The sequence below is a fragment of the Antechinus flavipes genome, chromosome 3 (assembly GCF_016432865.1).
Source record: "Antechinus flavipes isolate AdamAnt ecotype Samford, QLD, Australia chromosome 3, AdamAnt_v2, whole genome shotgun sequence".
Lineage (NCBI taxonomy): Eukaryota > Metazoa > Chordata > Mammalia > Dasyuromorphia > Dasyuridae > Antechinus > Antechinus flavipes.
This window is the reverse complement of record NC_067400.1, coordinates 108,933,752-108,961,544: the sequence shown is the minus strand read 5'-3', so window position 1 is coordinate 108,961,544 and position 27,793 is coordinate 108,933,752. Positions and strand designations below refer to the sequence as shown.

Sequence of the window (27,793 nt, the reverse complement as noted above, 5' to 3'; positions counted from 1 at the left end):
AGTTATTAATTGTTTACATGTTTATATCCCCTAATGGATTTTACAATCTTTCAGGACAGAGGCTTAAATCCTCTCATTATTCCTTCAGCACCAAGCACAGGTGCTTAGCAGACATTGAATAAATGTTTGTTGATTTTAATTAACAGAGTAGAAAGATTTTCACCTACTACAAAGGGGTAATTTTATTTTCCTGTGAACCCTGGTGTCTACAAAATATTAATAGATACAATATACCCAATCAAAGCTTCTTCTGATATAAGCATATGTTAAAGACATGGTACAGTTGAAAGCATAATGGGCTAAGCATCCAGATACTTGGTTTTCTTTGAATCTTAATTGACATGTTTTGTTTGCGGATCTCTAAGCCAGTCACTTCATTTCTCTAAACCTCAGTTAAGTTATAAAAGAAGGATGACCATGATTATCAACCCTACATCACAGACTTGTTAGGCAAAGATTTTTAAAGTTTCAAGAAGTATGTAAATGTGAGGGTTATTTTAAGTCATATTTCTTTTTTTTATTGCTATCTTTTGTTTTTACCATCACCTTCATTTCCAAATATGTCCTTCTACCATCTGTTCCATAGTTATCCCTTATAATGAATATTTAAGAATGAAGAGTAGAAAAAAAGTAGTTTAGAAGAACTAACCAATACATCATCCCTATCTGAAAGTATATATAATGTTCCATTCCCATATCCATACTCTTTCACCTCTGAAAAGAGGAAGGTGCATTTTGTGAACTATTGCAAAGATAACTTTCTTTTTTAACTTCAAGAACAGCTCCACGTTTCTGGCCATATTTTGCTTTATATTGTCAGAAATGGGCATGAAACCAAGGAGAACCCTTTTTTAAAAAATGGCTTATGTGAAAATATTGCCCATCAGGAACATAAAATGTGCTTTATCATGGGATTCAGGATTGTGACTGAATGAGTAAAGGAAATATGTGTTCATGAACAGGGAGATTTCTTTATAGTCAAAATCCTCTGGACATCAAGGTACCTCTCACCTGATTTCCTACTAACAGTAAACAAAAAAACAGTAAATGGATGTGTTTCTGATGTGCAATCAAGATTCCTGAGCAGAGCTGCCTTTGTGTATGTGTTCCTCTTGACTAATAGAATACTAACAAGATGTTTTCCAAAGGAAATCTGTGTATGAGAAAATTGCTTAGACATGCACAGTCCTTTTTCAAATGGTTGTCAGGCATTAGTCCTGAGGTTTGAGAACACATTAGTAAAATGGTTACTGAACTAATATCAAGGCAACAAAGCAATGCTGTGCATATGCTTACAGTAATATCATGATTATTGATGACATCATATTGCTTTAAAATTGAACTCAAATCAAATCATTCAAATGTCATAATCCGTGATGGAATATGTAGATATTTAGGTTTTAGCCTGATACTTCTGGGCTCACCTTTTATCCCTTTCTTTTGGAAAATGGACTATGAGGAAGAAAGCTATGAGGATTTTTGTTGTTTCCCTCTCTCATAATAGATTTAAAGACTTTTGGGGACCCTATTTGCATTTCTTTATTTGATTTGTGGTATTGTTAGTAATTTAATAGAAAGTATAGAGTAAGCACTTTTTCACTTATTAAAAGCAAAACTATTTGATTTATTTATAACAAAAGTTCAGTTCTGAAAATATTGTGTGTGTGTGTGTTTTTTTTTTTTCCTAAGGGTTGGAAATAATGAGTGAATTGTACATAATGGAAACAACATGGCTCATTTGAGGCATTTTAGTGTCCAGGGTGGAACAGTCTTTGACTGATTAAGTGGGCAGACTTTATTGACTACATTATTAAATATGAAATCTATTAAACTTAAGTACAACCTTTTCCCTTCCCCCCACCCCATGTTAACATCAGTGCAAGTGCCAGAGTAAAACTCATGACATTTAGAAAGGAGAGAGAATCAGATGAGATTTACCAGAAGGAGGATATATGAATAATTGAATAGGAACGTCTGTAACAATGCAGCTCCTTTAGATAAAGCTTGACAAAATATTTTTTTCCATTTTCTGATGGGGATAAGTTGCTGAGGGATGGCTCAATCAGTTTTTCCATAGGCACAGTAATCAGGATAATTTCCGAGGCTTCTTTCCAAGACCTGATTTATTTCACCCGCATCCCAAGGGGTCCACCACAAGATTGTTTTAGTCTTTTTGTTTACATTGGAAGGACTAAAAGTGTCACACTCACTTTGGTCTAACTCTCTGCCTAGGTCAGAGGAGTGATATCTTTTGAGTATGAGGGTAATTTATTCATTGCTCTACTTCTTCTCAAATGAAGGTTTTTCTCCTTTTTGACTTAGAATGCCCATGAGACCCCCTTAAGGCAGATCCAGAAAGCGTAGGTGAAAATTTCCTTCCCATCAGGAATGCCAGCTAAAGTACAGTCAGTGCAACAAAGTGGGATAAATTAGTTCCCTGACTCATAGTACCATTTTCATAACTGAATCATGGTTTCCTTTGGGGGCCAAGAAAAAATGTAGCTTTTTTTTTTTTTTTTGCCTGTTATTCTATCTATTACATTGTGGGTCTCTTCAGAGGTGTAAAGAACTGACCTTTATCCTGAAAATGGCAAACTGCCTCTTTGAGAGAGAGTCTACTGTTGCTTCTAAAGAGAAAGGCTTCTGTTTTACTCTTTTTGAAGAGTCTGCCATTGCTATCTTGGGGAAAGCACTTAGCACAAAGATGGGCGTTCCACAAGTCTCCAAGGTAGAGTCTCTTTCTTATGAGGGCATTAAGGTTCAGTGTCAGAGTTGCCAGAGGTGTTTCTTGCATACCAATATCTTTAGATAGATACCGAGTCCTTCACTGTCCTTGTTTACATTCTTAAAGTGAACTATTTCTTATGATGGAGAAAGTTTTCTGATGGATAGCCAAGGAATTTAAATCCCTTTATGTATTTTCAAATCGGCAACTAGTACCACCACGGCCTCCCCAGACTGCCTCTAGGTTAGCTTCTTGAGATGACAGGGTTAGATTAAATTCCTTTTTTTTTTTTAAATGGCAAAAATACCTACTAGGTACTTTCTAAAGTAAATAGGCCTTTCCCTCCATTGTAAAATGCAAAAGAAAAAAATAATCATAGGTTGCCACAAACTCAGCCACCCTTTAGTTTCATCTAACCCAGCCTAGAAAGGGTTTAAAAATAAAGTTAATGTCTGGTCTTAAGGCCACTCCTTTCTTGATATGTGGCCAAGAGTGATGCCAGAGAGTACTTGAATTGGTGGAGTATTTTTATTATATAGGCATTGACATTGATGGGAAATGGAAATTATTTACTCTGGGAACTCTGAATGTCTTACTGTTACACCATTTACATAATATTAAATGATTGGCACAGTAGCTGGTTTAGATGCCCTAGAGTTGCTTTTTGGTCCATGTCCTACTCCAGCCCGCCACTCTTAATATTTTCTTAAATGCAAGACCTGAAAAAAATCAGGTCACGTCTTAATGAAATTAGACTGGGGCAGGGAGGGGGCGGGGGGAGAGGGGAGACAGAATTTTACTAAAGCTTCAAATTGTAAGCATCCTGATCATATTGCTCTCCTTCAGGCTTCATGATGGTATAAAATGTGTTACAGATCCATTTCTCAGTAGTTGCATATGAGGAATGAATATAAAGCAATATGACTGATTTTTTAAAAAATAAATGTCCCAGTAGGCTTCATCTTCATCAAAAAGTAGTTGCTTTAGGAGAATACACACTGATTTCAATGATACTGTAATTGCTGAAGCCATTTTTGTAACTCTTCAGTTAAAACTGACTGCTTTTGGAGGTGTGTCCAACTGTTTAGAGACAACTACTTCCTTAGAGAGTCAGGAGGATGGTAATGGCATGTGCTGTCTACTTGAGGGGAATTCAAACAAAGCTAGAGTATGGGGCAGGACATACATAGACAATGTAAAAAAAATATCTATAGAATGATCATTTAATCTTGGTATGAGAAGGGAAATGAGATTGACTAGTTTAACCTATATTTGAAAAATAGTTAAATCTAAAATACATCTGGCAGCAGTCATTGATCATTTTGCTTGGAAGACCTCCATCAATGCAAGTCATTACACTATTGGATACCCCTAATGGTTAGGAAATTTTTCATTATATCAAGCATAAGTTTGACTTTTTTTTCTTCACTTTTACACAGTGGTTTTAATTCTTTCCTTTGTAGTTAAGTAGAATAAACCTTTCTTCCTTGTAAAATTCCTCTTCACACTTGAAGATATCTAATAAACAGCCTTTTCTTCTGTTAACTACATATCTTTAGTTATTTTAGTCAATCCTCCTATGGCACAAATACAAGGCCCTTTCCCATCCAGGTTGCTTTCTTCTGGACATTTTCTAATATATCACTATCCTTCCAAAATTAGGGTGCCTCAAACTGATCACAGTGCTTCAGATCAGATCAGATCAAAGTTTACTTTTATTATCATTTCTATCATCCTGGACACTCTGATTTCAATATAACTAATTTTTATTTTGTCTGACTTGCTGTCCACTAAGAACTCTACCTCTTTTTTAGATTATATATACTTTGGACACATTTCTCCAATTCAGAGCTTTTGAAATTATTTTTTTAAATTTAAGTATAAAACATAATTTAGCCTCTTAAATTTCATCTCAGTAGAGCTGACTTGGTGTTCTAGTTTATCAGGATATTTTGAATTTTGACTATTGTCCACTCTACTTCCTTTTTAGATTACATATACTTTGGATACATTTTCCCAATTTGGAACTTGTGAATTTTTTTTAATTTAAGTATAAAGCATAATTTATCTTTTTAAATTTCATCTTAAGGGAGCTGACTCAGTGTTCTAGTTTATCAAGATATTTTTGAATTTTTACTATTGTCCACTATATTAGCCATTCCTCCAAATTTTGTATCCTCTGAAAATTTGATAGGTATATCATCTATGCCTTTAAGCCATTCCTGTACTTAATAAATGCTTGCTGATTAATTGATAAAATATTTCAAAAATATTGACTCAAATACAATTTCTGAAGCACTCTCCTGGAGAACATTTCCAAGTTGGTTCCTAACCATTTGGATATGACTATTCGGCTTGTTCTTTGTCTTGAATTATATTGTTTTTTAGTTCATACTTCTTTATTTTTTTGACAAAAAACATAAACAAAAACATAAGAAGCTTGGTAAAATAATTGCCTTTAAGATAGATAAATTATACCTATAGTATTCATATTATATTTCATATATTCTTCATTCATATTCATATAATAATTCATATAATACACTATAGTATTTATATAATTCATATAATAGGAATTGTGTACAAAAAGATATAGATCAAGTTTAGGCTCTGTATTCTTTATAAAGTCATGATAGTTCTTTGTCATTTTTTTCTAGATGATTATTCACCATTTCTTTAATATGTTCTAGAATTGCCAATAACCAAGCCAAGGTCACTGGCCTATAGTTTGTCTTATTTTCTTCCCTTGTTAAAAAATTTAGACATTTGACCTTTATTAATCCTTCAGTATTTCTCCTTTTCTCTGCCATCTTTCAAAGAGCACTGGCAGGAGTAGTAATGTAGGAAACTTAATTACATTTTACTGTTCCTTTAGCCTGATCTAAGACTTTAATTCTTGCTACTTTCTATAGACTTTTAAAATTCTAATTTTGACCTTATTTCTCCTTTTAGATATTGTTTTCTGTCCCTGATGCTTTACCTCCTCTTTCACCTAAAAAAAAAAGAATATTTATGGTTGCTAACTCTTTCAGTGGGAGCAGCATGGAAACTTAAAACTATAAAAAGGCAATTCACTGCCAAAGAATTGCCATTTAACTTAACAGCCAATATTATGAATTGTTAGGATTTGAAAACTTTCTCCCATATCTCCAAATCAGGAAAGTTTTAATCAGTATCGTATAGCATACCTAGCATCAATCTGTGATAGGTCTAATGATTGACAATAGCAAAATAACATATTTATGAGCTGAAAAGAAAATCAGTTTTATTATTTTATGGTTACTGTGCCTCCTCTTCTTCTGTAAAACAACAACATATATAGAAATATTATCACCCCTCTTCATCACCTAAGTTATTGTCATCTTACTTGGCTGCAAATGACTTGTGGCTTTTTCCAAAAATCAAATCAACCTTAAAAAGATGGAGATTTGCCACTGGTGAGGATATTCAAAATAATATGCCCCAGGCTTTGAAAGCTTCTATGCAGTTACATCTCAAATATATTAGATAAGAAGCATGGAATCTATCTATTTTAGGTAAGGTGAGCAGAGTTTGTAAATATCTCTGGGCAAAACAAAAAGTATTAAGAAGCTAGTTGTGGGAAAAATAATACTTAAATTAATCTGGAGAAAACTTCAATTCATTTAGGGAAATAACAAGCATATTTCACAACCATGACTTTGGAAAGCTGTATTTTACTCAAAGAAATATATAGCTGTGAAATGTGACTACTTTAAAGTGTAATAAAACACAAGGACATTTTTCAACTTCAGATTACCAAATGCATCTATATGTGAGGAATACATTTAAATCAGTCCCATGCATTTCAAGTGTAGGATCTCTTCTGTAGGATCAATCATCCTCCTTTAGCTTTGTAGGATAATAGGGATGTCTGGCCCTCCTGTGGCCAGTGTTTGGTCATTCCTCAAAAAAAAAAAAAAAATGAACCCAATATAGGGAAGAAATGTTGAAGTTGTCTTTGGGTATTTTCACATTTTTTATTAGCATGCTAGAGAGAGAGATTTAACCTAATTTTTTCTTATCACCAGACATAATAGATATATATATATATATATATATAATATATATATATATATATATATATATATATATATGATTATAACTTGGGTAGAAGCTTTAAAAGAGGAAGGTAAATGTTGAACATGAAAAAAATGAGTCTATGAGGGGAAAGGAAGATAGTATCATAGATGGAGAAAGGGGTATACAAAGGAGAACTCAGGGAATCTGAACACAAACTTTGGCAATTTTAATTTGAGGTATTTATTGATAATAGTACATGTTCAGTAAAAGTCTCCAGCCTACAGGTAATAGTTTATAATTATTATCTCTTATATGGTATTTATTAAGAAAAGGAGATTCACAGAGAATGGAAAACTTTGTCATGTACATAAACCAAATTATTTTTTAAAAAACCCTGAATGGAACCTTTGAATCTTGAGCTCTAGTTCTTGCTTTGGTCAAATAATCATGTATAACATTTATTCATTATATCTGTTTAAGTACATACTATGAGCATATCTATTCCTTTTGGAGTATATTCCCTCCCTTCAAAGAATGGCATGGTTCTCATATGAGTGTTTAAAATTAGACATTTTGTGGTATCTAGAAAGTTATGAGAGTGATTTCCATATGTGGGTGTAGCTCTTGGTGAATTTTGAAGTATGATCAACATTTCAGTGTAGTATAGTTGGAAAAATAGTTTAAATGTTTTTCTCAAAGGATTTGCACAGTTTTTAATAATTATGAATTTGTCAGTGACAGACCTTTTTTTATGCTGATGATTTTCATCTCTACTTATCTAGCCCTAACTTCTCTCCTACATTTCTAACTGTACATAGGATATCTCAAACTGAATATTATTTAGACAGCATAACCATAGCATGTCTAAATTTAGTTTTAGGCACCAAGTCACTATATCAGATGTCAAATTGATCTTCTTGAAGTGTTAAATATGACCATATTCCCCCTTGTTCAACAACCTCATATTTAATAAGGTTCCTCATCAATTATAAATTCTCCAGTATTAAAACCTATATAACCCGGCTCCCTACTATGTTCCCAATCTTCTTACCTCTTATGTCTTACCATATATACACACATATACACATACATCATCATATATACTATATTCTGTGACCCATTTATACTGATATATATACACATATATATAATATATTTGTATATATACACACCCACCATATATACTCTATTCTATGATCCATTTAAACTAATATATATGTGTATATATATATATATATCATACATAAATACATACACATATATACACACATCATATATACCATATTCTATGACCCATTTATACTGAGATATATATATATATATATATATATATATATATATATATAATATATTTGTATACACACACCCCATATATATCATATTCTATGACCCATTTAAACGGATATAAATACTATATATACATATATATCATATATAAATACACATACACATATATACACACATCAAATATACCATATTCTATGACCCATTTATACTGATATATATATAATATATTTGTATACACACACCCCATATATACCATATTCTATGACCCATTTAAACTGATATAAATACTATATATACATATATATGTATGTATGTATACATACACACATACACACACATATATATACATATACCATATATACTATATTCTATAACCTATTTATACTGACCACCTTGTTGTTTGTCATACCATACATTATATATCCTAACTCTGGGCATTCTCATTAATAATTTCCCATGCCTAAAATTCTCATCTTCCATATCTCTGTCTTCTGACTTCCTTGGATTCTTTCAAGTTTCAGCTAAAAATTCTACCCTTCTGCAAGAAGCCTTTCCTCCACCCCATTAATCTTAGTGACTAACTGCTTTGTGGAAATGTAGATTTTATAAATAGGAATAAAAGCAGTTGAATAGATATAGATAATGCTGGTAGCTATATCAATGGCAAACTGGAAATGAAGAAGGACATACTGACATAATAGGCATTCCCAGTGAATTAAATAAAGAAGTTGTCAAAGTCTTTAATTGTGTCTAAAATAGACAGAGGTCATAGTTATATTCTAACCTCCAATGGGCATAGGGCTTGATGCATGCTGTGAGTATTGTTTTTTTGGTTGGAAATAAAATGTTAGATTACAGCTAAAATGATCCAAACAGTAAATTTGATTATTATTGTTTCCCCTTTTGCCTGTTTTGTCATTGCCTCTTGACATATTCATTCTAATAATTAGTGGTTATTTAGTTTTCCCTTACGGGTTTGTGAACTGTTCCCAACAGTGGGGCACTGACATGTCAAAACTATTGACTAAATAAGACTCAGCACAGTTTTTCATGTTCCCTTTGCTACAGATTGTATTTATGGAGTTCATTCAATCTCAGATAGTCACATCCATTAAGTCAAGTTTAAACAGAGTTATTTCAGTGTACTAAAAAAACTTAAAAAGAAATTTTATGTACTTTTATGGAATGTATTTTTATATCCAACTCGATGACTTCAGTAAGCATGAAGACCTAGCTTTGGAGAAATTAGGAATTGTGCTCCTTGCACCCTGTAGTTATTGTGAGGAAAAGCAGGTTGGTTAATGGATGAGCATTGACTTGGGTGTCAGGAGAATTGCATTTGCACTGAAGCTCCACAACTATGATAGCAAATTCTTAAATTGTGTTTGATAACACATTTTCACTTGATCAGAGGGACTAATTAATACTCATCTCCATGATTGTTTTCTAAGGCTCAGTTTGTTAAATCCTTGGGAGCTCCCAGTGCTTTTCTAAGTAAGGTCAAGAGAGATTATTCTTAATTACAGCAGCATTTATTAGGTATTTATCATAGTCTTCATTGTAGTTTAGTTCTTAATCTATTTGGCATCTACTATACTGAAGGCATTATAAGTTCCTTACACCTACTATAGGGTTTTACACTGAGTGAATGCAAAATAAATACTGTTGAATGAATAAATGACTAATTGGAATTGGAATGAATAACATCAGGATGTTATTATATAGAACAAATAAAGCATCTAAACTATTGGATTTTTTTCATTTTTCATTGGAATGTTTTGTATTGTGTAAATTGAATCACCATAGAAATTGAAGCATTCTCTTTATGTTGCTTTAAGAAACAGAGCAGGACTAAGAGATGACTATGGGTTAATAAAACATAACACAATATAATTTTAATGTTTTATAATAATGGCCCATCAAGACTCAGAGATTAGCACATTGTCAGCACTAATGAAATATTAAGGAAGCAATCAATCAAGGCATTGTTATAACCTAACAGTCCCTTGATTTATGATTTGTCTCAGAAAATCTGTCTGTAAGTCAATGTTCTGTATACTGAGTTTTTGCTATACACTCCCATTATAAAATTCATGGCATCTTCTAGTAATAGGCTTCAAGGAATGATATTTAGAATTTGAAGTAAGAAAGAATGATGTTTGGGAAAGTAGGATTTTAAGTTAGGAAAGAATAATGTTTAGGAAGATGGTAACAGAGGTAAAAAAGAAGTTAAGATAGAGGAAGGAAATTGTTTGTCTTTCTCATTGTAGTTCTCAACCATATATATTTGCTATCTGCTCTTTCATGTTTATGTAGCTTCCTAAGCAGCACAGGATATTATAATTTCAGAGGTCCTATTTCAGGAGACAGAATTCAATTTAATCCAACAAGCAATAATTGTTTGTACTTTTCCCAAACAGATTATTATTCTATAGATCCTAAGGGAAACAGAATTTATGGAATTTTGGTTCTTGACTTCATAGAGTGTATAACCTAATAAAAGATCACCATAATGCAAAACTAGTATCTGCAGCAATAGCCATTGTTGGTTTTGGAGATAGAAATTAGGAAATGAAAAGTTGTGGTATTTTAGTTGATCTTTAAAAGTAGATAGAATTTCAAGAGATGAAGAGAATAGGAGCATATTCTAAGGCTAGTGAACTAGGAATATTTGGACCATATCTGGAGTAGAAAATATTCTCTTTGGATCCTGGGTCCAATAGGAGAAAGAAAGTAGCATGAGACTAGATTGGAAAGGTAGAGTAAAGAGTTTGAGGAAAATCTTGAATGCATAATTCAGGTGGTTTACTTTGAGGGGCTGTAGGAAGATAGTAACAACAGGAATAAAGGAGACATATAAGAGATTTGCTTCTGCAGAATCAAGAGAACTTGATGATCAATTGTTTGTGACAGGTGAGGAAAAAGGAAGAGTCAAAATCTAAAAGCAAGTCTTTGAATATGGGAAACTCAGTGGAACTACTGACAAAAATAATAAAGTCTGAGAAAGGGGTAGAGTTAAAAGAAAAAATTTGGGACCCATTGAGGTTTAGTAACAAAAAATGTATTTTTGAACTTTTCAAGAAAAAAGGGGAAATTAAATATCTTCTAGTCCAATATTCTTCATTTATAGAAGTATAATACTGAGTTCATAGAAGTTAATGTCTTGATGATTATTACACAGGTAGTGAGTAGCAGATCCGGAATGCAAACTTAATACTGATTGATGGGGTTCTAGTGGCAGTCAGAGAGTGGTAGAAATCCCCTTTTGGTTGATACAGGTCCTTCATGAAAGAATTTATAAACCCGAAGTTTTAGGTGGCAAAAATGGAAGTTTATTGTTGGATGAAAAGTTAGTTTTGCTAAGAGACTGACTTCCTAGTGGTAAAGTTCTATTAGGGAAATGGAGACTGGCACTGAGAAGAGAATGTTTTCCTAGTGAGCAGGGTCCTGACAAATAGCTATACCAAGGGACAAGACATAATCCTTCTTTGGACATTCTGCATAGAAGTGAGTTGGAATCTTGAGGCTCCAGGTCAAGTTAAAAATAAAGCCAAAGTCCCCAGGCCTAGAGATCCAATTGAATGGAAATCACTTTTTGAAAACCTCTGGAATTTGGAATGTCCTGAAAAGGGTCTGCAATTCTTCCAAAAATCAATGGAGTGATTTGCCTTAGAAAAGGCCAGCCTGAGAAACACAGACTTCACAGACCCTGGGAGACTATGATTTCTCAGATCAAAAGGGGACACAATTTTGGAGTGATAATTTTACAGATTAAAGGGAACACAATTTCACAACCCCGTCACTGATGAATCTAAATTCAGCCTTTCTAATGAATCCCAATATAGGAAAAATAACACCTTCATAGACATTCACAAAGGTCCAAATGGCCAAATTATAGCATGATGGTTCTTCTATCTTTATGATAGCTATTTATGTTCAATTAGAGAATGGCATTCTGACAAGTGATCACCCAAAAAGTAGCAAAAAGGGAAATATATTTGGTTTGTTATTTATCTGGTATTTTTTTAGTGAAATGCTCCATAAAATTGATATTCATGTAAAAAGGAAAAAGACCCTTTTTATACATGTTATTTGGATATACTATGCAATTGTTGCATAAAAATTATAATAATTATCCATTTTTCAAATAGTAAACTATTACATGAAATTGGAGGAAAAAATAATTTCTGCAGATCAATTCAGTTAGCATTCATTTATTGGAAGGTGTAATTCAATCACCCATGCTCTTAGGATAATAGTATATCTGCTATCTAGAAGGGAGGAAAACCCTCCCATCTAGGGGTTTACTCCCTAATTTAGTAGGGGGCGGACCACTGACTTTGGAGGCATAGGACCTATGTTCAAAATCTGGCTCTGATTCTTACTACCTAAGTGATCTTGAGCAAGTCACTTAATCTCTCTGATTCTCAGTTTTCTCATTGTAAAAAGAAAGGTTTGGAACAACTATCTGAAGTTCCTTTTAGTTCTACAATTCTATAACTGATTGTCACTCATGGTGTGAGGAGGACCTGGGAAAGACATAGTTTAGATTCTTACCACAAACTAATCATGAATAGACAAAATACTACAAAAGGAGGAAAAAAATAACATGTTTGCCTTTAGAGGTGTTTCTTTTAAATAGGACCTTGAAAACAAAACAGGGAGGATTTTAATAGAGGGAGATTTGAGAAGAAGACATCTCTGGAGCAGAAAAACCACAGAGATTAAAAGCAGAAGCCCCATTTCATTGGTGTAGGTGGAAGAAAGTCATATAAAATATTTACTAGCCATCTAGAATAGCATATAGTACACAAGACCTCTGAGAAAATTTCTTAATTGTTCTCTGGAAATATCTCTTAAAGGATTTACTTTTTTCTGTCAATATTACTAATAGAATATGAAACTGACAGTCTTTTTTTAGTATATTTTGTGCCATCACACTCCATTGTCAATTTAGAAGAATTCTTTTAAATGCTTTCACATTTCAGTTCCTGTAAATTTCCATTAAAATTCCATGTATTTTTATATACTTCCATCCCTTATATGTAGGTGACTTTTCCAATTTCATTCTCTTACAGTAATTTCCTGAGTAGTTTTGCAATTTGATATACATCTCCACATAGGGTTATTGTGAGTTGTCAAGTTTTGCTGCTTCATTCATTTTTCCATTTTTATGTTTTCTATAAGTATGCTTGATGTAGTCAGGAATTTTGCTTACCATTCACTGTAGTGTTCAGTATTTTTTTAAAATTTAAATATTAGTTGAACTATTTCTAGAAATAGGTACTTTGGAGTAAAATATCAAAGAAAGGAAATTCCTCTGTTGACAGCATACAATTTAAGAGCATTTCTCAAATACTTCCTATTCCTTTGTTATTCTTGTAGTTTTAAGTTCTTTGAGCAAAGGTACAAGGCTTCATATTCAAAGAGTAATAGAAGAATCAAAAGTGAATTTCTATTGGTTTAGTGCAGTTATTCTTTGAAAAATAGCTGGTTGGGAAAAGTAGAGTTTCCTTAAGTCCATCCAATATTTCAGTTCAGATAAGAGGAACTCTCTTTTGGGGGTGGGGTGAGGGGGTTATAGTCATAGTATTTTAAAGCTTTAAAAACTGTGCTATTAATATTAGAAGAATAAAGAGCACATGGAAGATAAGAGAGAAATTATCTGGTTGTATTCTTTTAAACAGACCTCAGCTCCTTGTCGAAGTTTATCATTTTATGAGAGCTAATATTTTCAGCTATTTCCCACTAATATATTCTAATCCTAGTGAAGGTGATCAGTCCTGAACAAAATATCAACAAACTTCTTGAGTAGAGAATAAAAATGATTTTGCTTACAATTATGATGTACCAGAATGAGAAAGAAATTACATGTGCCCCTCTAATAAGAGAATATGAATTCAGTGTATTTTTAAAAGTTATTTTCAGTAAAATGACATCCTGAATGAATTAAGAGGTTATAGATTCCCATAAAGGAATAATGAACATTTCTTGATTTTATGGGGTTTTTTGTTAAATTTTCAGTCTTCCAATGTAAAGGAGAGTTTTAGTTGTTGCCCTGTGTTTTTAGACACCACTTAGCAGCATGAATAATATTTGTCATAATCTGAGTTTAAATATATTATAATTACCTGTTATCATTTAGAAGGCTACAAAGAAGCCACATACATGTCTTTCTGTTAACCTTTTCTCTCAAAATTCATGACTAATGTAAATTATGAATTTGCTTAATATATTTTAAATGTTTTAAATATGAAAAACTGAGAGACATGGATCCTTTTACAACAGATGAAAGAAATTCATATACAGAAAAGCAGGATACAAAATCGCTTGTAGGAATGATAATAATTCACATTTAAATGCTATTTTAAAATTTTATGAAATATTTTTCCTCATAACAATTCTAAAAGGTACATAATACAGAAAATAGAGGTTCAGAGAACTTAGTTGAGTAGTTATATATTTATGTCTTGGAGTTGGAACTCAGGACTCGTTATTCTGCTCTTCCATGACATACTATATATCCCCTGAAACTTATATCCCCAAAGAGAATTCAAGCTCCCAAATACTATTTCTATAAATTAATGAAAGATCATAAGCAACTTTAAATGTTTTAAAGATATATTGTAAAACTGATTAATTTAAAATTTTAATAATGTCTCTAAAAACTTATAGTGTGATGGAAATTTCTATTTGTGATGCAGAACAATTAAAAAAATGAAACCTTGATGTCAGTGCAAGATGTTGTATTGCATATACAGTGTTGGAGAAACCAAGTTATACAGAAAGTATGATTAGTTGATGTGAAATTATAAATGGTTTTTTAAAATTTTTAATATTTTCAAATTTTCTGTGAGTTTTTTTTTCTTTCAAATGATTGTAATTTCAATTCCCAAATGATACATGTTCATTGAAGAGGTATATATTTGTAATGCCAATTTGAATTTTATTCTATTAGCCAATGAGGTAAAAGACAACAGAAATGTTAAAGTATAAGTGACACATCTTTTTATTAAAATATTACTTGCTTTTTAGGAACTGAATTTTGGAGATATGCCGAAGTACTTGTGGGAGATTTGGGTACCTGAAAAACCATGGGTGGTAAGATATCAGATCAATTTAAAGAAAAAAATTAAAAAAAAATTCATAAAAGCAAACAATGTATTTTTTAAAAAGTTAGATACTCAGGGACCAATCACCTTTAATTACAAAATATCATAGCATTAAAACCATAGGTATAACACTAAATTTGATTATGATCACTGAGAAAGAAAAGATAGAATTCTAAAACTTTTTTTAAAAAACATTTTATTCCATTTACTTGCCAAGACAATGTTAGCATTCATTTTTTACAAGATTTTTTGTTCCAAATTTTTTCCCTCTCTCCTTCCTCTCTTCTTACAAAAATAGTAGGTTATAGGTTACTCATATATGCTATTATTAAAAAAATATTTCTATATTAGTCATGGTTGTGAAAGAGAAAACAGATTTTTAAAAGGGGAAAAACCACAAAAATAATAAAGTAAGTGAAAAAATGGACATCAATTTGCATTCAGGGTCCATCAGTTCTTTATCTCTGGAATAGTATTTTCCCTGGTGAGTCCATTGTATTTGTCTTGAATCATTGTGTTACTGAGAAGAACTTCATAGTTGATCATCATACAATGTTACTGATACTGTGTTATAATGATTTTATGGTTCTACTCATTTCACACTGGATCAATTTGTATAAGTTTTTCCAGATTTTTCTGGTTTCTTCCTGTTCATCATTTCTTATTGCACAATAGTATTTTATTAGATTCATGTATCATAGTTTGTTCAACCATTCCCCAACCAAGGCACATCACCTTAATTTCTCATACTTTGATACCAACAGAAAGAGTTGCTATGACTCCCTTTGCACATATAGATCCTTTACCATTTTTATATGATTTCTTTGGTTTATAGAATTACTAGTAATATTTCTGAGTCAAAGAGTATGCACAGTTTGGTCACCTGTTAATCATAGTTTCAAATCGCTTTCCAGAATAGTTATATCAGTTCAGTATGAGACCAACAACAATGATTCATTAGTGTCTTAATGTCCCACCATCCTCTGTAACACTTATCTTTTTTCTTTTTGTTCCATCTTAGCCAATCTGATAGGTGTGAGATAGAACCTTTGAATTGAGTTAATTTACATTTCCTTAATAAAATGCGATTTTTAACATTTAGTTATCTTTGATTTCTTCAAATGAAAACTACCTATTCATATCCTTTGACCATTTACCAACTGGAGAGTAGAATGTGGTCTTATAAATTTGACTCAGATCTCTCTCTCTCTCTCTCTCTCTCTCTCTCTCTCTCTCTCACTCTCACTCTCTCTCTCTCTCTCATATATATATATGAAATGAGGCCTTTGGTAGAGAAATTTGGTATAAAGATTTCTACTTTCCTTCTAATCTTAGTTGTAGTGGTTTGGTTTGTACAAAAGCTTTTTGATTTATTAGGGTTAAAATTATCTAACCATATCTTATAATGCTTTCTAGCACTTGTTTAGTCATGAATTCTTTCCCTCTCCATATATTGGACAGGTAAACTATTTCTTGTACTCATCCATTTTGACTTTATTTTAACATATGCTGTGAGCTATTGGTTGATATCTGATTTGTGTCCTATTATTCTCCATTTTTCCCAGCAGATATTGTCAAAGAGTGAATTTTTATCCCAAAAGCTGGGGTATTTTAATGATCACTGCTTTATAATATAGTTTGAGATTTGTTATTGCTAGGTTACCTTCTTTTGTATTTTTTTCCATTTCTTCCCTTAATATTCTGTTCTTCCAGATGAATTTTGTTGTTATATTTTCTAGCTCTATCAAATAATTTTTGGTAGTTTAGTATTACACTAGATAAAAAAAAATGTGTTTAGGCAGAATTGTCATTTTTATTATACTGTCTCAATCTACCCATGATTAATTATCAATTAATATTTATTCCAAGTATTTATATCTCACTTTTTTTTGAGTGAAAACTGTTTTGTTAATTGTGTTCATTTAGTTCCGGTATTTGTCTTTACAGATAGACTTCCAAGTATTTTATTTTGTTTAGTTAATTTGAATGGAATGTCTTTTGTTTCTGGACTTTGTTGATCATATACAGAAATGCTGGTGATTTATGTGTATTTATAGTATATCCTGAAACACTTATAAAGTTGTTAATAATTTCAAGTAGTTTTTTTAGTTGATTCTCTAGGGTTCTCTAATTTTACAATCATATTACCTGTAATGAGTGATAATTTTGTTTCTTCTTTGCCTATTCTAATTCCTTCAATTTCCTTTTTTTCTCTTATTGCAGCAACTGAATTTCCAGTACTATATTCAATAATAGTGGCGATAATGTGCATTTTTGTTTTGTCTTGATCTTACTAGGAAGGCTCTGGTTTATTATTATTACTGATGCTTGCTGATGGTTTTGGATAGATGCTGCTTATCATTTTAAGGAACACTTTTTATTCCTATGCTCTCTAGTGTTTTTAAGAGGAATAGGTACTATATTTTGTCAAAAGTTTTTTCAGCATCTATTGAGATAATCATATGATTTGTTGGTTTGGTTTATTGATAAAGTGGGTTATGTTGATAGTTCTAATTAAACAAACCCCTTATTCTTGGTAACCCACTGGTCATAATGTATTATCCTGACAATATATTGCAGTAATTCTGTTTCCTGTATTTTGTTCAGAATTTTTACATTGATAATCATTAGGGAAATTGGGTTTTTTAATTTCTTTCTCTACTTTAACTCGTTCCAGTTTAGCTATCAGCACCATATTTACATCATAAAAGAAGTTTGGTAGGATTCATTCTTTACCTATTTTCCATTTTATCTAGTAATAGAATTAATTATTCTTTAAACGTTTGGTGGAAAACAACTATGAACCTATCTAATCTTAGCGTCTTTTTTTCTTCTTTTTCTTGAAAAATTCCTTAATTTCTTAATTTCCTTTTTTCTAAAATGGGATTATTTAAGTATTTTGTTTCCTGATATTTTAATCTAGGTAATTTATATTTCTATAAACTTTGATTTTGCTCAGATTCCCAGATTTATTGGTGTATAATTAAGCAAAATTTTCCTAATGATTCCATTCATTTTGTCTTTATTAGTAGTGATTTCACCCTTTTCATTTTCACTACTACACATTTGGTTTTCTTCTTTTTTTTTTTTACATCAAATTAACAAATGGCTTATTATTTTTCATAAAATAATTTCTCAATTTATTTATAAGCTCAATAGGATTTTTTATTTTTAGTATTATTAATCTTGTTTTTAATTATTAGGATTTCCAATTTGGTGTTCAAATGGGGGTTTTTCATTTGTTTTTTCTAGTTTTTGTTTGTTTGTTTTAGTTTCATGCTCAATTTATTATTTGTTTTTGTTAATGCAAGAATTAAGAGAAATAAAATTTCTGCAAAAACTGCTTTGGCTGCATACTTAATTTTGATATGTTGACTCATTGTCATTCTTTTTAATAAAATTAATGATGGTTTCTGTGATTTGTTGTTTGACCCACTTATTCTTTAGTATGAGATTATTTAGTTTCCAATTAATTTTAATCTATTTTTCTACTGTTCTTTGTTGAATGTAATTTTAATTGACATGTTCTCCAAAGAATACCTTTAATATTTCTGCCTTTCAAGATTTGATGCTTGATGTTTTTGCCCTATTACATGGTCAATTTTTGTGTAGATGCTATGTGCTGCTAAGAAAAGGTATATTTCATTCTGTTCCCAGTCAGTTTTCTCCAGAACACTAATCTCCTTAGTTTATTTATTTATTTTTGGATTAGAATTATTGAATTCTGAGAGGGGACAATTGAGGTTCCTCCACTAGTATAATTTTGTTTTAACTAGTTTAGTTTTTCCTCCTGTAACTCATTTAACTTTAAAAAAAATTTGGATGCTCTACCACTTGGTGCAGAAGTATGTGGTATCTTTTACCATTGTTCTTACAGAACAATAATATTCCATAATATTTATATACTACAATTTATTCAGCCATTCTCCAATTGATGGGCATCCACTCAGTTTCCATTTGTGGCCACTACAAAGAGGGCTGCCACAAACATTCTTGCACATACAGGTCCCTTTCCCTTCTTTAAAATCTCTTTGGGATATAAGCCTGGTAGTAACACTGCTGGTCAAAGGGAATGCACAGTTTGATAACTTTTTGAGCATAGTTCCAAATTGCTCTCCAGAATGGTTGGATGTATTCACAATTTCACCAACAATGTATCAATGTCCCAGTTTTCCTACATCCCCTCCAACATTCTGATCTGAAAAGAAAGCATTTATTATTTCTGCCTCTCTGCATTTAATTTTGAGGTCTCTATGTCCTAATCTATGTTCAATTTTTGTATAGGTTCCATAAATTGCTGAGAAAAAAGTATACTCCTTTCTGTCAACATTCAGTTTTCTCCAAAGATCTACCATACATAATTTTTCTAATATTCTATTTACCTCTTTAATTTCTTTATTTGTTTTGTGGTTTGAATTATCTAATTCTGAGAGTGAAAGGTTGAGATTTCCCACTATTATAGTTTTGCTCTCTATTTCTTCTTGCAACTCTCTTAACTTCTCCTTTAAGAAGTTAGATGCTATATCACTTGGTGCATATATGTTTAGTATTGATATTGCTTCATTGTCAATGCTACTCTTTAACAAGATATAGTTTCCTTCCTTATCTCTTTTAATTAAATCAATTTTTGCTTTTGCTTGATCTAAAATAAGGATGGCTACCCCTGCTTTTTTTTATTTCACCTGAAGCATAATAGATTCTGCTCCAGCCTTTTACCTGTACTCTGTATGTATCACCCTGCTTTAAATGTGTTTCCTATAAACAACATATTGTAGGGTTCTGACTTTTGATCCAGTCTGCTATCCACCTCCACTTTATGGGAGCATTCATCCCATTCACTTTTACAGTTAAAATTATTAATTCTGTATTTCCTGCCATCTTATTATCCCCATATTATGCTTTTCTTTTTCTTGCCTCCTTTTACCCCCTTTCCCAGTATTAAACTTATGGGCCCCTCTTGTGTCATGTAGCTCTCCCTCTTTAAGGATCCCTTCCTCCTCCCTTTGAATCCCTTCCCCTTTCTTATACCATCCCCTTATTACTCTTTTCCTTTCCCTTTTCCTCTCCCATTTTTAATGAGGTGAGAGAAGATTCTCTGTAAAACAAATATGTCAATGATTTTCATTTTGAGCCAACTCTGATGAGAGTAAGATTCACAAAATATTCCTCTCCCTCTCTAAGTTCCCTCAGACATGATAGGTTTCCTTTGCCTTTTTGTGGGATGTAGTTTCCCTCTTTTTAACTCCCCTTTTCCCTTTCTCTGACACTATCCCCTTTCCATTTCTACTTCCCTTTTTTTAATGTTATATCAATAAAATTAAATTATATATGTGGTTTTTATGTATATCTACAACAGAAATACAGTTCTCAAGAGTTCCTTTTACCTTTCTCACTTCTCTTGAGTCCTCTGGTTGGAGAGCAAACTTTTTGTTTAAATCTGATTTTTTCCTTAGAAACAAATAGAATTCTTCTGTTACATTAAATGTCTATCTTCTTCTATGGAAAAAAGTGCTCAGCTTAGCTGGGTAGTTTATTCTTTGCTGCATTCCAAGTTCTTTTGCCTTTCAGAATATCAGATTCCAGGCCCTTTGATCCTTTAATGTGGAGGCAGCTAGATCTTGAGTGATCCTTATTGTGGCACCTCAGTATTTTCATTGTTTTTTCCTGGCTGCTTGTAATATATTTTTTTTTCCCTTAGTCTAGTAGTTCTGAAATTTGGCCACAATATTCCTTGTAGTTTTTATTTCAGAGTCTTTTTCAGAAGGTATTCAATGAATTCTTTCAATGCCTATTTTATCTTCTGATTCTATTACATCTGGGCAGTTCTCTTGGATAATTTCCTGTATCAAGGCTCTTTTTTTCATGATAGTTTTTGGGAAGTCCAATAATCCTCAGATTATCTCTCCTAGATCTATTTTCCAGGTCTGTTGTTTTTCCAGGTAGATAGTTAATGTTTCCCCCCCCCCTAATTTTCATTATTATTATTTTTTTTTGGTTTTGCTTGACTGATACTTGATGTCTCAATGAATCATTCATTTCTATTTGTTTAGTTCTGGTTTTTAATGAGTTATTTTCTTTATTAGCTTTTTTTTAAACTTCTTTTTATATATGTCCAATTGAGTTTTTAAATGAGTTGTTTTGCTTTATGGAATTTTTTTCCATTTCAATAATTTTTTTTATTTTAGTGAGTTATTTTGTTTCCAATTCACAAATCCTACTTTCTTGGATGTTCTTTATTTTTTCCAATTCACAAATCCTACTTTCCTGGTATTTCTTTACCTTTTCCAATTTACAAATTCTTTTTCCTTGCACTTCCTGGGAGTTCTTTGCCTTTTCCAATTCATATTTCAGGAAGTTGTTACTCTCTTTCATAGCTTCTCTTACCTTTCCCCATTTTTCTTCTAGCTCTCTTTTAAGATGTTTAATAGTCTCTTCTAGGAGAGATTTGTGTGATGGGAACCAGGTTACATCCCCCTTTGTGGTTTTGTCTGGAGACTGTTTGCTGTTAGTCTCCTTGGAGTGGAAAAGCTGTTCTCTTTCTGTATAGAAGCTATCAATTGATTTTTTACTAATTTTTTTTAAGCCTGTAAGGTCTGCCTTCAGGGCAAGGAGGTTACCAGCTTCTTCTGAAGAGCAGGGATAGGTGTGTGGACAGTAGTTATTCTGCAATCAGGCTGCAAAGAGCAGCGAGGTGTGGGAGTGTTCTGGGAAAAAATTCTCCACTGGAAGTGACTCAGACCTAGGTAGCACAGGGCCAAGCTGCAGAAGTGCCCAGTGAAGAACTCTGCTGTGCAGATTAATAACTGCCCTGGTGCTAGAGGCTGAGCAGTAAAAGTGTCACTACCCAAGCCAAAGTCCGCTGTGGGGTGGGTATTAGCAGTTGTCCACGAATAGCCCAGCATGGACCAGAAGTGTCTCTGCCCAAGGAAGCACAGTCACACTGTGGAAGTTCTATTTCCCCAGACTGAGCCCCACACAGTGCAGATTAGAGGCTACCCTGGGCTGTGCCCCCCTGCCATGCCGATTTGTGACTGCCCTGGCCCATGCTGCAGAATGCAGTTGTACAGCTGTGCTGTAGTCTGTGCTAAATCACTTCTAGTTTTGGGTGGGTATAGCCAGATCTTGTCAGGTTCTGGTTTTTTTTTAGAGTATCCTCTACCTTTGGCTTTAATTTCTCTGCTGGTCTACTACTTTGTAATCAAGGCAGAGCAGACAGCCTATGGCAGAATTGTCTCTATAACTTTTCTAACCACAGAGGCCACCCCCTCCCCAGTCTGCTCCGGACCTTAGCCTCTGGCTCTATCCTTGCTTGAGCTGATCTGCTCCCACTGCTCAGGACAAATCTTTTCTGGTGATCTTCCAGATTATCTTTGGCTGGTAAGTTGTTGTACTTCTAATCTTCATGAATTTTACCAGTCAAGGGCTATTTTTGAGGTTGAATTTAATAATTGGTCATGAGAGTATGAGAGGAGTTTAGAAAGTCATGTGTGCCTTCTCCTCCATCTTGGCTCCACCCTACTTAACATATTTTTAACATATTTAATATTTATTGGATTGCTTGCTATCTGGGGAGAGAGTGGGGGGAAAGGGAGGGAAAATTTGGAACACAAGGTTTTGCAAAGGTCATTGTTGAAAAATTATTATGCATATGTTTTAAAAATAAAAAGCTTTAATTAAAAATAAAAGATATAGTTCTCTTCCTTATCTCTTTTAATTAGGTTTGTTTTTTCTTGTACATTGAGATCAGGATTGCAACACTGCTTTTTTTTTTTTTTTTTTTCCTACTTCAGCTGAAGCATAAGAGATTCTAGTATAGCCCATTTCCTTAACCTTTTGTGTGTATCTGCTTTGATTGTGTTTATTAGAAGCAAGATAATGTAAGATTCTGATTTTTGATCTACTTTGCTATCAACTTCTGTTTTATGGGAGAGTTCATACTTTTCACATCCAAAGTTATGATTACTACCTGTCTATTTCCCTCTATTCTATTCTTCCTTCTGTGACCTCTTTCTTCTTTTACTCTTTTCCTGCTCACCAGTGTTTTGCTTCCAACTACCATCTACCCTGGTCAGTCCTTTCAGCTGTCGTTCCTCCCCAGACTTTAGTTAACAGCCTTATCTTATACATCTTTGTTGGATAGTATTTCTTTATTCAACTGATTATGTATATTATTCTCTCTTTTTTCCTTCAATAATATTTTGTTACACAAAAGGATAGTTTTCAATATTCATTTTTATAAGATATTGAGTTCCAAATATTTTCTCTCTTCCTATCTTGCCTCACTCCTCCCCAAGATAGCAAGTAGTTTGATATGAGTTATATACATTCAATCATTTTAAACATTTTCCATATTAGTCATATTGTAACAGAACAAAAGGGGAAAAAGCACAAGAAAGAAAAAGAAAACAAGCAAAAAGTGTAAAAATAGTATGCTTAGATATGTCTTCAGTTTCCATGGCTCTCCATCTATATGTGGATGGCATTTTCCATCCCAAATCTGTTGGAATTGCCAAATAGTTTTTTTTGACAATTCTTGAAATAACCAGGTCTTCCTTTTGATTATGGTGTTCTGATATTCCAATGATTTTGGAATTGTCTCTCCTTGACCATTTTTCATTTTAGTTGTTTTTCCCATAAGATGTTTTATATTTGCTTCTTTTTTTTTTCATTCTTTTGAATTTGTGTGATCAATTCTTGATATTTCATAGTCATTCATTTCCACTTTCCCAATTCTAACTTTTAAGGTGTTGTTTTCTTCAATTAGCTTTCTGTACCTCCTTTTCCATTTGAATAATTTTAATTCTTTAAGGGATTGTTTTTTTTCAGTGTATTTTTGTATCTCATTTTCCATTTGGCCAGTTCTACTTTTTAAGCAGTTTTCCAAAGCTGTCGATTCTTTTTTTATTTTTCAAAATTCCCTTGAATTACTCTTATTTTTTTCCCCCAATTTTTCTTGTACTTCTCTTATGTGATTTTTTTAAGCTCTTCCTTGAGTCCTTTCTGAGGTTGAGACAACTTTCCATTTAGGGGGTTGACCATAGATGTTTTCACATTGTTATCCTCTTTTGAATTTGTATCTTGATCTTACCTGTCACCATAACAATTTTCTAAACTCAGATCCTTTTTTCCTTCTTTTTTTTTTGGCCTTTTCCCTTCCTTTTAAGTTTGGAGTTGCAGGATCTGCTATTTACCTAATGTTGCACTGCTACCTCTGAGGTTTGCAGGGACACTTGTGTCTGGTGCTGTGCTGAGCATTGCTAGAAGTTGTAGAAACCCTGGAAGCTTATCTGGAGCTGAGATGGAATCCTAGCATGGATATCTGACATGTATTGAGGCCATTGGGATATGTGTGTGTTTCCCCTGGGCTACACTGAAGCACCTGAATGTCTGGCCACTGAAGATTGCCTTTTTGCCCAGGGCAATGCTAAAGCAAGTAGCATTTCTCAGAGCTGGAGTCTGCCTGTTCCCCTCCATATATTTAAGCACATGGAGAATTGGCTTGCCTGCTCCACTGCTCCGGGGCTCAGAATCTTCTCCTGGTTTGCTGAAATGGCGCTTACTGCTGGCTTGCTAGGACATTTCCTGTCCTGAACTGTTTTCTCCTTTTACTCAAGTGAGACAAGATTTTTCTTGCTGATCTTCTAAGTGTCTTAGGGCTCAAAGACTTTTTCCCTGTCTTTTTGCTTGTTTTAGTGTTCTAGGATTTTTTTTTTTTTTTTTTTTTTTGTGGGGGGAGCTATTTTGTGGTTATTTGGAGGAGAATGTGGGAGAGTTATGGTTATTTCCTTCTTATATTACCATCTTGGCTCTTAGAAATTGAAACTTTATTTTAAAGTTAGAGAAAATAATGGATTGTTTCAAATGTATTTCTAGCAGAGTTCAAAAATATTTTCATGTGGATTATTTTATGACGTCCTTTAGTAGTTTTAAAAACATAGTTGATAAGTATTTTCTAAATGAGGCTCTAATCAAATGTGTTCTCTTATTCTTTTCTTTATTTGTTTTGAAGAAAATTTGCAGCCAAAACTTTTATCACTACAATTTCAAAGCCTGTTTTTAAAAATCATCATAATTAGGTAATATGTATAAACATTCATGCATATATGAATGTTTATTGTATATGTAGATGGAATTGAATGCATTTTTAAAGCTCCTTTTTAGTAGGTATTGCCAATACATCTTAGTGAGAATGTTTTAATCAGTCACAGTATTGCCCACCACAAGATATCCAGTGACAAAAATCACAGTTTCTACTCACTACAAGACAGGTATTAATGTGTTCAATAATGTCTAGGTTGGCTCATTTTTCTATGAAGTGCTCAAAAAATGCTTAATTTTCTTTCATTGCTCTTTTTTTCTCAATGACTATGGCAGTGCATATATGAAAACAAAGGAAAGGAAAAATAGTCAAATCATCAATCAATTTTATGTCAATTTATTTTGTTCAGTTTTTAAAGTACATCCTTTCTGTGCTTTTCATATGTACCTCAGGCAGAACAACTAAAGACTGATACTTGAAAAGATAAACTGACAAAAGTGAAATATTTACCAGAAGACTATTACTTCTTATGTTATTCCATCATAGAAACAGTCATATAGCATTTATTAGGTACCTACTACATATCCTGGCCACTGTAAAACTACTTGGTTTGAAGGCCCCTTATTTTTTTAATTAACAATACCAACTCACAACTCATGTCTCAACTACTGGTTTGAGAATTCTAAAAATAGAAGTAAATCCAAATCCTTACAGATGGCCAGACAACATCCCTTTTAGTATTTTAGCAGTTAAAATGCATTCAGATTTTTAAAAATCAAGTCTATGGAATCAAATCTGATTCACTATTTAACAAAATAACTGTTTCAAACAGTTATCCCTTTATAGAAATAATGAAATTTTAAATTTCGAGGAGAAATGAATATTGGGAACATGTACTATAAAACAAAATCTACATATTAATATTTTTATGAGTTTTGGGATTTTGTAGTTGTTGTTGTTTTTTAAATCCTGTCCTAAATAAGTGTCCAATGAACTGTATTTAGTTCAGTGGAAGCTTTTATGGACTGGTGGGAAGCATATTTTTTTTTTGAATTATCTATATGTGTTTACACGATGGACTATAATAGTCCCAAAGGAAGCATTATGGTCCATCTAGTCAATAATCCATGTTTTAAAGTCCCTAAATACATGAATGCTATTATCAGCCATCATTTTACTGATCTGCATTTTAAGAAGCATCTAAATACATATTTGCCAGCTTAATTTGAGTCTTGAAAGGTCCCTAAGTGTTTATTTACATGATAGACTATCCTGACATTGCAACAACTGACCTTTCATATACTTTTATGATTGCTTTTTACTTCTTTGAGAATTAAACATAATGCTACAGGGCACTTTTAAGAGGACATATCAAGTGGTTGGCTTTGCATTTTGCTTCTTGGTGAAGGGTAAATGTTTAAAGTATTCTTCAGTTTTGTACTCCCTCATAAGAATGTATTTCAAATGTCCTTGGACCAAAAATGTATGAACAAGAACTGTAAAGGTTATAAAACTTAACACTTCACTAGGACACATCATACACACACACATGCATATACATGTGACAACGCACACATTAATGAAAATATTTATATACATGTCCATTATGTTGCATATCTCCATATGTTTGTTCATGTATTTACATGGAATACATGAAGATTTGGGACATAACTTTAAGGATTATGGGTCTGAGTCCCCAAATTTGTTCCTATATCTTGATTCAGTGATGGACACTGAAACCCTAATATGTCGATTATGGTTATATGTTTGCTTAGACATTTTACTCAAGTTAGAGGGAATATTCATAGCCTTTTTTTTTTCTTTTAAAAATTTCCAAAACTTAAAGCTCTCATTTAAATTAAAAACTAGATGCTGTTAATGTTGTCCCATCCAAGGAATAAAGGAAATAAGACTCTGAAAGGCATAACATGAAATAGGAATGTAGGGGTTTTGTTGTTGTTTTTAAATTTATTCTCCTCAAACCTGCCCTAAGGAAACCACAGATCTATAGGGGAAAAAAATTTCTCTGACAGATGGACTCTCAGACATAGTTTCTTGAAAGTTTAGAGATGAAAATAAACTACAACTACTTCACTAAAGCCACTTTACTTCAGGCTAGAATATAAACATTGGATCTGTCTTAGACACCATTTGTTGATTTTTAGTTATTAAAATACAAATTTTGATTATTCCATTTTATAAGGCAATCCTATGGAATAGATTTGAGAACAACATTTTAGCAAGTCTCCCTTAGGTGCTCCGTATGCCATTCTTCCAATGAGAATGATATCCCAAAGAGGTTTTAGCCATTCATAATCCAGATATTTGTGTGTGGATGTATGCTAAAGGTTTTTCTTTCTCTGTTCATGTATATATAAATTGTAGAAATTATTTTCTAAATGTAAAACATTCAATGATACAAAGTTTAAGCAAAAGTAGTAAGTCACCTTCTAAAAATACTTAGTGAAGATAGTCAGAAAGGTTTCCTTTAAGGCACATAGCAAGCATCTAAACATACTTAATGAAAATAGTCAGAAATGTCTCCTTTAGAGCACATAACAAACTTATAAATAAGTGTACCTGAAAGTT

The 27,793-nt window shown here is 32.6% G+C and overlaps 1 protein-coding gene and 1 long non-coding RNA gene across 7 annotated transcripts in view; one reads left to right on the top strand and one right to left on the bottom strand.

Moving 5' to 3' along the window:
- The window catches only part of PCDH9 (protocadherin 9), a 1,035,500-nt gene that overhangs the window by 422,034 nt on the left and 585,673 nt on the right, over positions 1 to 27,793 (top strand). For 3 of the 6 annotated variants that reach the window (XM_051983896.1, XM_051983894.1, XM_051983900.1), the window contains one exon: positions 15,089 to 15,154. The exons of the other annotated variants lie outside the window; for them this stretch is intronic. In XM_051983896.1, coding sequence (XP_051839856.1) covers positions 15,089 to 15,154 — 66 coding nt within the window. The remainder of the gene's footprint in view (positions 1 to 15,088; positions 15,155 to 27,793) is intronic. 6 annotated transcript variants of the gene reach the window in all.
- LOC127553296 (uncharacterized) overlaps positions 1 to 27,793 on the bottom strand; it is a 108,429-nt gene that overhangs the window by 70,319 nt on the left and 10,317 nt on the right. The gene's annotated exons all lie outside the window — the stretch shown is intronic.